The sequence below is a fragment of the Argopecten irradians genome, chromosome 2 (genome assembly GCF_041381155.1).
Source record: "Argopecten irradians isolate NY chromosome 2, Ai_NY, whole genome shotgun sequence".
NCBI lineage: Eukaryota > Metazoa > Mollusca > Bivalvia > Pectinida > Pectinidae > Argopecten > Argopecten irradians.
The window spans coordinates 32,542,087-32,554,938 of NC_091135.1; the positions used below are offsets into that span (position 1 = coordinate 32,542,087).

The following is a 12,852-nucleotide window of genomic DNA, read 5'->3' on the forward strand; positions in this document are numbered from 1 at the left end:
ATGAGAAATACATAAAGTCGTGTTATCATTGCTACAGGAAAAAAAGACTAGTCATTAGTGACGCTGTAAGTCATGCATATCGGTACACGTGTTTGCATATTGATAAGCGTCATTTGCACATGTAGCTACCTACAGACTTACACTAACGATGAGTCAACAGCAAGTGATGTTGAGTGCACAACTAAACAGCCAACCAAATTTACCTATACTTAAACATCCAATCAAATATACAGATGTTTACCTCAACAGCCAATCAAATGTACCGATGTTTACCTAAACAGCAAACCAATTTATCGACTATTACCTAAACAGCAAGGAAGGTTTACTGGTGTTTTACCACAATAAGGCAATTCAATGTTTTAGCGGAAGTAACCAATCACATTTATTGATCTATATTTATACAGCCAAATCACACTGACCGAAACTTACGAATCATAAGCACTGTTTTAAACTGAAGTCGCAATACATTCGATGATTTAGATTGAAGTTTTGTTTTGTATTATACTTTTAGACTATTTGACAAGAAGAGGCCATACGTGTGTTTACAGTTGTACAAAAAGTATTTCATTTTTTATGCAGTTAGAGACGATGTAACACCAAGTCACACATATCTAACAGTGATAGAGTTACTGTGAGATTTGTAAGGCTCCGTCCCACCTCACCCTCACGTATGCTCCGGCTTATCAGGCATGGCAGTTGTGGATTTATCAAGAGCAACGTTTGACATAGATGATGTTCACCCGTCAACGTAAATTACTGCCGGTGGAACATGACAGATAAAACATATTGCGTGGCGTTGTAGTGTCTGTTGCTACTACAGTTGTTTTACAGTTTAGTGATAATTTTTCAACCAATTTTCATAAAGGGTATTTCAGCAGAAATCGAAGAAAGTTTTTTTCATTCAATTAATTGCGACCAATATGGTAGAGGTGTTATTTGTCGAGGTCAAAATGATGTCTTCAAGGTCACATACTTATGGCCATACTGATGCTTTAACACAACAGTTATACACGTATTATCGATGGTGATAATGATGATAGTGATGATGATGGTGATGATGATGGTGATGGTAATGATGATGGCGATGATGATGATGATGATGATGATGATGATGATGATGATGATGATGATGATGATATTGTTGAATACTACGACGACGACGACGACGACGACGATGATGATAAGAAAATCTTTAGAATGCAAACATATAGATTGCAAGACGTGCGTGTATAATCTACATTTCATTAAGATAATTTTGAAGAGGTACCACGCTGATCGCGTGATTGGACTAAACACGTGCACCTCTGCGCTTTGTATATTCTACGTTGACCTGTACTTTTTTCGTTGTGGTCGTTATCATCGGTTTTAAACCCATATGTTCAGTGATTTTAGCACGTGTGACTTTGTTTCGAAGTCTTTGGGGGCTTTATGCTACCTTGACGTGAAAAATTTAAACATGCAATTAGTAGTGTATAAAAGCGTTAGTGCTGGCATACGTATTGTAGTCCCAAACCCAGTCATGCATGTTCATGGTTACCAGACCCTGGAACATCTATTGCATGAGTGAGCGCATATGCAATGAGCCAAAACATGGGTTAAAGCCAGATGGCAACTTGTTCTACTCGCTTCCTAGCTGTTCATAACACACACTGCACTGGCGATTCCTTTCGAACGTTTGGCCTTTACACGCTGAATCTATAGGCTTGGTTCGAAGGGGGGGGGGGGGTTTACCTTTTTTAAGATACTTCACATGCAATGGTTTTTCTATTTTCTTCCATACCAAATCCTATCCACAGTATTGCTATAAACAGAGCATATAGAATTCAGCAAACCAATAACAAGACTACCAAAACTATCAAACAGCATATAATAACAAAATTTGGACTACAATATAAATTTGATCGGGTTCGATATCCAATATTAAAACAACCTTAAAGACACGTATACATTCTTCAAAAGTGACTTTGGCCGAATTAATTCCAGACCATACCCGTCTGAGAGTAAGCCACTGTTTCCGTGGTAGGTATTGCTTTGTATGATTCGCATTGAAAAATACAATTCATGAAAATGTTTTGAGCCAAACGTTTACGCTCTACACGGTAAATTACAGAACTGTTGGCGTGAGTGGGGGTGCTTTGTCAGATATCAGTCGACCATCAAAACAACTTGCTCTGTAGATACAAGGAAAGGGGGGGAGCGTACAAACAGACACGGAAAAAGAAGATTTAAAAAGAATGATTGGAACCCTTGCGATAAATGTTATCATGGAGGTGGAACTCGATGTTGTCTTGACATGAACACTTTCTTCTAAAATATTGCCATCATGTACACTTTAACTACAACGGGGTCACGTGCGTGGCGCAATAATGAAAGAAACATCAGGTTTTATGTTCCATGAAGTGTCTATCCTTGGCGCTCTGGTCTACATCATTTAAAAGTCTTGTATTATAAATTATTGTTCGCAGTTTGAAGTACTACAACAACATACAAAATATAAGAGATGGACACCTTCTTCAGCAATCATGAAGAAGAGGTTTTCATTCTAAATTAGTCGCATCTCACAATTACATTTAATTGTTTATTGCTCTGTTACAATTACATAGTAATTCAACGACAATATAAACAACAAAACAAAAACAATAACATGAATAAATATAAATGTTTATACTGAGTGCAGGCCCACTCTCCTCCGTTCAAGGCAACATAAAACTGACTGATTGTCCATAATGTAGGGCACTGTACATTTCTGTACAGCAATCGGTGCAGTGTCACGTCAATTACAATAGCATATTTGTTTTTTTTATAATTATCTTTTTATTCAGGATTTATAACATATTTTGCAATGTTAATATATCAAAATTCATTGTCACTATGTCAACAACATCAACGATGTCTAATGTAGTCTAACAAAATGTTCTGTCACAGTTGAACGTTGCCACAACAAAGTGACATCTTTCAGAGCAGAAGTAGGACCAGCTTATGCTGTCGTCTGGCCGATGAACAACTGAAGTATATTGCTATATATGTTTTCCCCCTAGCCCATGGTACAATGTGTACATAGTCCTTGCCATGAATCCTCAAAGCCATCAACATTTGGAGGAGAAATTAGCGCCCACATGATCTATTTCTGACAACTGGATGGCTTGACGTCATACACATCCCTGTGACTGAAGACGACATCAGAGACTGCCTCTCTGCCGAATGGTTATATGTACATAGAATTTCGTCTTACTCGGATTATATAGCATACCTGTAACGTCTAAGCAATCCCGCACGGAGCCCGTTACTGCAGGGCGAATATTTTCATTGTAGTTCTTTACCTGAGTACCATATACATTAATACACGACTTATTCTTTGCACGTTTCTAAGTCAACAGATTCTCCTAGGAGCCCTATTTGTCTTCCATAAAAGCCTTTGCTGTGATATCTTGAGAAATCTTTTGAATATGTTACTTTATTAGAATAGACATGCAGTGTAAATATTTCATACAAACGTTTAAAACAAAAGTAAATTAAGATATTTGGTATGTATCCGTGAGCGTTAAAATATGAACCATTCTATGCAAGCAAAACAAATTGAATACGAAATGTTTAATTGATCCGTAACTAAAATGTCCCCAGAGAGTAGATTGGAGCTTCCTCGTGAAATAAGGATTGTTCTGCTACCAATGTTGTGAGCATTCTGTCTAGATCTGAAATTCATGATCCCCGCTCACGAAATGTGTGTTACTCAAGGGAGCCAGATTCTCATACAATTGTTTGTATAGCGTGCTACTGGAGGAACTGTTTTCGAAAAACCTTCTGCATTATCAACATATCATCCACCAATACTGGAAATAGAGCACCACTAGTGATGTAAATATATGGAACAATCAACTGATAAATCTTTGTGCCTCAAAAACGCAATGGTTACATTATCCAAAACAACATATTATGTAATATGATCACTTGAACAAGTTTAAACACAGCATCGCACTGTGGTTCTATTTCGTCAGCCAGTGGCAGTAGAAGGATGAGTTTTCGAAAATGTTGACTATAACATGCTACCTATCAATATACATTGCAGTGGAATGATTACTTTCCAAAGTACATACAGTTGCTGTCAGTGACACCACCCAAACTCGCCCAGAAGTTATATATTGTTGATTACACTATTTTGACCTTTCTATGTATTCCTTCAGACTACTAACTGCCGATGTTCGTGCCCCCAGAGGACCTTATGTCTTAATCGGGTCCAAAAAGATAAGTCTATTCGATTGTTTTTTATCAATGGTAACATGGAGATGTTATGCGAGAAGAGCGGGTGGTACAAATTAAGTTACAGTTTACATACACTAGCTGTAATTATTCCCCATCCCATGATAACGATAGGGCAGACAAAACTAGCCGATATCACTCCACTCATGCCGCCATGCAATTTCAAATGTCTGTCAAGTCCAATTTATTCCTACAGGATATGGCACCCTTTCTCACCGAGTTGTCAGAAATTGACAATTCCAAGATATGTAATACAAAATAACACTTTCTTGTGACCGTCCCGTTCCAGGCATTGTTAAATTATAACTCGGCCTGCTATGATATAAATATTGATCGGATGATGGAAAGTTATTTTTAAGTTTAAAAGTTATTGTTTAAGTGTAAAATTTTGCGCTATTTTTCTAAAGTAAATGCTATGAAAAAACATCAGGAAGTTTTTTTGTGAATGGAACATTTAACAGAAATCAGAAAGATATTGATAGGAAGACGAAATTACTGATGAGGTGTTTACATTTAGAAAGATATTGATAGGAAGACGAAATTACTGATGAGGTGTTTACATTTAGAAAGATATTGATAGGAAGACGAAATTACTGATGAGGTGTTTACATTTAGAAAGATATTGATAGGAAGACGAAATTACTGATGAGGCGTTTACATTTAAAGGACATCGTCATTCACACAGACTTAAAGTTCAATAAGTCATTCATTAGTGAAGAGGCAGCATTTCGCCTGTGAACGGCCTTCAACTCTCATAACATTGTGTTAATGTCATTACTGGTGTCACTAATCCTCTCTTATTTTTATCACAGTTTTACTTCTCTTCAACAGTTCACATAGTATCTGTTACCGTGTCCTCACTGTTCGTTAAGCCTACTTTCAGGTACACGTTTCCTGATGTCATCGATCAGGAATTATGACATTGCGATAATGGTTGTATTCTTTGTTATTTTACGGGGAAAGAGATATGGTCACGGTATTCTTTAATTTGAGAGGACTAAACATAATAAAGATTAGAGCGATAGGTGGTTAGTCGAGACGACCAGCTGTGACATAGTTATTCGATCGATACATCAGCTCCCTGCAACGTGTGACATATTTAAGTATTGATGTGTCTGTCAGGGCGTTGATCACTAGTGTCACACATCCCACACAATCACAAGTCAAACATCACACATTCATCACCAAACATTTAATACTACACATTCAACACACACATTCAATACCACACATCCAAAACACATCCAACACCACACTTTCAACACCACACATTCAATTCCACACATACATAACCACAAAACACATCCAACACCACACTTTCAACACCACACATTCAACACCACACATTCAATTCCACACATACATAACCACGAACACACACATTCTACATCACACATCCAAAAAACATCTAACTACACTCTTTCAAAAACCACACATTCAGCACCACAAATTCAACACCACTTATTTAAAACACATTCAATACCACACATACAAAACCACGAACACGCACATTCTACACCGCACATCCAAAACACATCCAACTCCACAATTTCAACACAACACTTTCAGCACCACACATTCAATACAATACATACAAAACCACCAGCACACATTGAACACCATTAGTCAACATCCCACATAAAACACCATTTATTCAACACCACATATGTATTCAAAACACATTCAACACCACACATATAACACACACACTCACACACACACACACACTCACTCAGCACCACATATTCAACTATCATATAACATATCTTCATTACCATTTATTACACATTCAATATAGCTACCCATATCGCAAATGTAATACCATTCAACATACTATATAATACAATTATCCTATATTTAGAATTCGAACACGACACAGCCCACGTGGCCAACACCATCCCACATATCAAATACAATACCACACATCCCACATCAGACTAAACACACTAAATACCATTTTAACAAACACTTGACATTTTAGTTTACATTAGATGATGATGCAAAATTACTGACATATTTCAGTGATTTTGCGACCTTGGCCAACAGTAGGCATGTGAAGCTGTAATATCTGTAAGCCGTATCCGATATGCGTTATAGACACCGACTGCCTTTGTCTCTATCTGATGTGCACGATTGAACACGCATAGAAACGCTGTTTACGTCTGCAAATGACACCGGTGGTTAGCTGGCTTATGATCAATTATCAGGTGAATTGGATTTTACATTTTTATATATTTCATATTCTTCTGTATTCAATTCAAAGTGACGAGTGAAATCGACTCTGAATGTAATAATATCAGTCATACCCACACATCATATAATCGCACCGAAGGAAACTCTTTGAAAAACAAACTCCAGTATATGACATTTCGACACCAATCTGGTAATCTATTGGTATGCGCTTGTGAATTATATCTGTGGCCCAGTTGGTAATAAAGAATACCTGTAATGGCGGATGTTATACTATGACTGGGCATGTCACTGATTTATTATTGCCTCGAGTTGAGCGGTTGCCCAATGAGGCAGATTCTGGGTTCTGTAACTTAGCACCGACATTACACATACCATAGCAGTATAGCTTAGCATTCATAAAGATAATTTTACGACTATATATATATATATCCAGTTATCATGATGGTGACAAAATAGGATAAGTCGTTCTAGGGCGTTATTCATCGTTAAACAAGGCAAATAAGTGCACGGAGTCTAAAGATCGAAGATGGAACATACGGTTTTGCCAGGCGTAACCTGGCATTAGAACCAAATGTATGTTTACAGAAAATCGCTGAAGACCTCTGGCAATGCGGGTAGTCGTGTGAAGCGTAAAATATACGTAGATTAGATAACGACAGACTACAGAATGGCTCTAAGATGTTTGTGTAGAATTCACAGTGTATGTGTAGATGTTTTCTGAGTACCATATTTTCTTTTCACGTATATGTTGCTTGAAAAAAGATGAACAGAGCTGCCTGTAGCCACCGTATCCACCTTTCCTTCACTTTCCTTCAAAATTGAAATGTTTTGTTGATACCAGTACATCATGCTGTTGTTTCGTGTCTAGGCAAATCCTGAGTGATAAGCGATCTATATCACTTTGGAGAACCTAACCACGGCCTTGAATTTACTTACTGAATCATTAGAGAATATATTTGATAGCTTGTGTCTATTTTTAGGGAGCACTTAAGTTACAGCCTTACAGCACATTCCTAGACAGACTCATTCTGATGTTTAACCTGGATCTCGTCCTGGTACAAGAATACTATGTAATATTTTTACAATCGTATCACGTTCCACAATACATATGCATGTTCTGCGTCGTCTTTTTAGTTAGGACTTGACAGCTCTTAATGAATAACGAATAGTGACAAAGAATGTAATCGTAACCCACACAGGTGCAAACAAAACAGGTTCAAAATATAGAACAATTTGGAAAGGAGACTTCTTTTAAAAGTTAGTCTAGAACCTGGGAGCACGAAAGAGTAAGCGTCCACCACATTATTTTGAACATACGCCATTAAAACACAATTAAATGATAATTAAGCCATTTAAGGCATTTGTTAACATTGAATGCATGTCTATATTTCAGAACATTTACATAATAATATAGAAGTATAGAGGCTTGTTCCCCTCCTCATCGGGGATCCCTATCAGGATTTCGGCTCTGCAGGGTTTCCTTGCCTTCTCTGTCAGAACACCCTTTGTTATTAAGATGTTGTACTTCTGTAAAGCGACTCGATCGAATTTTGTGATATACTTTTGTTTTCGCGTTTCTACTGAAATCCACGAATACTAAACACACTGATGAGTTTTGGAAAAGAACAACAATATCGTATTAATGTTAGTGTAAGGAGTTATCTTAAAAACGTTACATTTATTTATTCAACTCAAAAAATTGTCGGCTAAAAAGATATAAAAAATGGCACTTTAGCACTGCTGTACAAAATGTATAGGACGTTTCATTATATACAATCAGGTAAGCTGGTGAAATCTTTCCAAATTCATATTATTATTGTTTGGTGCAGTCTTATAGACATTTGCTTCACATCATTTAACAAGCGTTAAACAGCTATGTTTATACTATATTATTATGAATATTTCCTTTAACTTTATCGTTGTTTCTGGTGACTATGACTTACGTAATCAACAACAATCATCTAGATTTGCAAAGGCACTGAACACACATCAAATAACAAACACTTAACCATGATTACTTTGATAAGCAAACACGAGCACAGGTGAGCGGTTGTCGGTTTGTACACGTGTAGTGAGGCCGTCTTGCGAGCAAAGGACTTGTTCGTGCTGCAGTGAGCTATAAGAGGAACTAGAACACCCGAAGGCTCCCGACATGGCGACTCACTGCCCGATCGATCTGTGTAGTGGATTGTCTCCGATGTGGATGGTTCTAATGTTGGCAATGGTCCATAAAATCTCATACTGCTATGTGAAGATAAACAGTGTAGTAAAATCTCGGATAACAACGCAAAAGAGCCTATTCTAGTGTTATAACATAGAGATATGTACCACGGCTTAACGAACAATATTGGCAATACTTTAACAGAGTCATAACTTTACAATACGGTAGCCGAACGCGATTCCATAGAAAGTATTGATTTTTTTAGTGATATGACTTTTGAAACGACCCCGCTGAACGTTGTCAGCCATTTTCCCGTAGACTTGCTCATCTGTCGACTTTATATAGATGCACGAAACACGAAGATGTGCGACTGGTAATATCATCTGCTGTCTGTTGCGTGTTCGTGCTTACTCCGCAAATAAACACATATTGTAGATATACGTTGACGCGATCTGACGCTTACATAAACTCAAGTCAAGTGGGCTGCAATAAAGTTACATAAAACTATCCCATTTATCAATGCGCAGTACTCATTAATACCGCTACATCATATACCAAACATCTTATTCAACCATCTCTTCATAACGGTTCCCTTGGTAACCGCACATGTGCTGTAGGAAAAATCGTAGAGAATCTAGACTGTTTTACTGAATTAAATGTCGAGGAAAAATGCATTTAGTGTTGTTGTTGATGCATAATACATGTACGAGTCATTATACTCTGACATTATACTGTTTATACGACCTTGAAGGAAGGAATGTTCAATGACATCCTAACATGCCCTGTGTACATACCTGTCTGTACTGTTCAGTCATATTACAATGTATGGATTCGTTAACACAGAATAAACCTTTATATAAACGACAGTGAAGCAATAGACCATTGACCCTTCTTATTATAGAAAGCACTATAGACATTCCTGCTATGGTGTTTGATGTGAAATGATTATGGATATTATATTGATTACTCAGTGTTACAAATAACACAGAAACAGTTATGTTTATAGAACAATTATTTAAATCCACAGAAAAAAACATTGAATCTGTTTCTGTTTCAGAATGGCCAATGCAAGGGCGAAAGCGGAGCAGGCAGACCAATCGGCCCTCAAATCAGAACAAGACTCCGATTTTGCCAGGTTAAAAGCAAAAGAGTATGCACCAGAATTCCATCAACCAGGTATGATCTCGCAGGATATTTATATAAACAGAAAATGTTATAACTTTCTGGTAAAACACTTAAGTAAATTGCTAAAGAAAATTCCTATGGTATTTTAAGATATTACCGGTAAATAAAAATGTTCACTGTATAACAAAATAAAATCAAAGCAAACTGGTTTTTTTTATTCCTGTAAAACGAAATCGTCTTGTAACGTTGAATCATGATAATTGTTTTTAATTAACACTGATTTTTTTAATCTGCAGCTTTAAAGAAAATTATACATAAACATGGCATTTGATTTCTCTTATACTTTCACGTAATAGGCGGGTATGTCAAGGGAAAAACCTGTGCATAATGATGTTGTAATCAGTGTTTTAATTTACAACCACAAGGGTAAGAAACCTAATTGTGATGTCATAATGACAACATGACATTTCAAGCATGGTGACGTCAGCTTAAAATGGTGTCCTCGAATACCTAACCTAGAAGCAGAATACGTATTTTGACACGATTCAAAAGTTTGACACTTGTATGGAAATAATGGAAGAATTGTATTCTTTATGATGAACACATCATAATGCCGCTTAGCTGGTTTTGCTTGATGTTACTGTATACATTTTCCATTTATCATTTGGAGGGAACACCAAATAAAAACAACATAATACCATCGCCTTCATCCAAACAATTTGCAAAGTATCAACGGAAAAATGATATAAAGGGCTGATATTAGAATCTAAAGGTGAAAAAGAAAAGAATTATTTTTTGTAACTTGATTTTTTTTTTGTGTATTCAAAATGGACTACACCTCATTCCCATTGGAATATATAGGTCAAATCTATCTAGAAGTCATATATATAACTTGATTTGGTTTGTGGGATCACTTTTTTGGAAATATGTTAGAATAAGTAGGTTATTGATCTATAAATAAGATTCGTAACACATCTAGTTTTTCTCATACAACGGTTAATGATGTCTACTTATTAGCTCACCTGACCCGATTTTTCAAAACAAAGTTTTCATCTGAGTTACATAAGGCAAAAACTTAAGTTTTGACTTAAGTATGCAATTTTGTTTCGTCCGCTAACAATCGACTTCTTCTCCATAACAGCTGGTCTTAATTTAACAAAATTCGGCCTGTAGCATTATTATGGGTTATTGACTGAAAATTGTATAAATGGACGTCGGACTGGGATGCGGGTTCGAATCCCATATGGGGCAGTTGCCAGGTACTGACCGCTGGTCGGTGGTTTTTCTTCGGGTACACCGGTTTTCCCCCACCAACAAACCTGGCACGTCCTTATATGACCCTGGCTGTTAATAGGACGTAAAAATAAACAAACCAAAAACCAAAACGTCGGACTGACCCCTTTGGGTCAAGAGGGCGGGCCAAAAGGGGTTAATTTGACTTTTTCCATTGGGTTTTAGCATGGGATAGCACTCGCTTTGCACAAGTGAGCTAAAGACTTAATATGATTTGACCATATAGTAAAAAGATAACTGTGTCATACAGAAGATAGAAAAGAACAAATTTATTTTTGGTTGATTAAAAAGCATGAATTTACTAAAGCGTTATCATTAAAAAAATCAGTAATATGTAATTCAATGACGATGCTTCAAGCGATCATCGATGATATGGATAGTAGTAAATATGCTAAGAAATTGTAATGTAGTTTAAAAAAATATATATGTATATTGCAATAAAGCAATAGTTTCAAAATTCAAGAACATGTACTGATGTCAAATACACTTGCAGGCTCAGATATGATGAAGAAGAGACGAGAGAATGGGGAGGTGGACGAGGATGAGTATGACTTCAGTTACGTCAAAGGCCTTCAAAACCATCAACCACACCGCTCCAAGTCAATGCTCACCAAGAGCCCCCATGACGAAGGGGGGCTACTACCCGGAGGTCTCGTTCCCATGGTTAACAGTTCCCCGGATGGAAGTCCAATTAGGAATAATAGTGGTTATGATTTTCTGCCAATGTCTAATGCCAAACCGGACAGTAAAAAGATGACTAATATACCAAATCATTCGCCACATAATCGGAGTCCATCATTGAAAATTAGGCGATATAGTTTTTTGGCGGGTTCAAGGAGAGGTAGAGGATTTAGTGAAATATTCAATTCAACAATATTAAATGACCACTTTGATCAGTATTCTGCCCAACGGGACGACAGTGGTTTAGGAAAAGAACTTTTAAGCGGCGAAGAACGCTATAGAGGAAACCATATAACGGATCCGTCTCCCGATTCAGGTGTTTCAGAAAGTCTGGATGATGAGTCCAAGAACAGGCCGCTTCAGCGAAGAAGAACTATGCCTTGCATTGTCAAAGAGGACAATGCGAAAACACAAGCGATGGCAGAAAAGGAAACTGCGCATAGTAGCGAAAATATTGCTGGTAAAAACCCTGACATGTATGTCATAGAAAATGGAATACGAAAACGAATCAAAGGGGTGGACAAACCTCCAGCAGCACAGCAACACAGAATGTCAAAGGGCGACCTTCCAAAAGAATACAAAATCGAAAGCCAAAAAGCGTTGGGTAAGGCAAAAGGCAAACGAGGCAGTCTTCCAGACATCACAGCAATCAAGCAAGCTGATAAGTTTAAATCAATCCCACGCGATGAGGCCTACCAGTTGAGCTGTGCTAGGCGGGAAGAGCTCAGACGACTTCAGGATTTGGCCGACCGGCGTCGGCAAGGGGATATAACCGTCATCATGGGGGATCTGAAGGTAGGTGTCATGTCACACAGTATTCGAAGTATTCTGTATTGTAGTAATGACTAAATAAAATGCAAAAGACTTAGCACGACCATGAACAAATTATTACTAATGTCATTTTAAAAAGCTGCCAATGCAGTTAAAAATAATGCAATTGAGATGACCAAATACTGAGAGAACAAAATTGAATTAAGGATGGAAACGAGAAGGGAATATCTTATAAACAATTCTTGAAATATATTTTACTTCCTTATTTTGAATCCTGATCGCGTTTATGTCAATTTTGTTTTCTGGTTGATACTTAAACGTGCCTACTGGTCATTATCGATTCCTTTTTAACAGTATGCTCATGTCATAAG

General features: G+C 37.2%; 1 protein-coding gene across 1 annotated transcript in view; it reads left to right on the forward strand.

Moving 5' to 3' along the window:
* The window catches only part of LOC138315189 (junctophilin-1-like), a 58,660-nt gene that overhangs the window by 42,332 nt on the left and 3,476 nt on the right, over window positions 1-12,852 (forward strand). Inside the window, exons 3-4 of the mRNA XM_069256004.1 lie at window positions 9,669-9,787; window positions 11,523-12,505. Coding sequence (XP_069112105.1) covers window positions 9,669-9,787; window positions 11,523-12,505 — 1,102 coding nt within the window. The remainder of the gene's footprint in view (window positions 1-9,668; window positions 9,788-11,522; window positions 12,506-12,852) is intronic.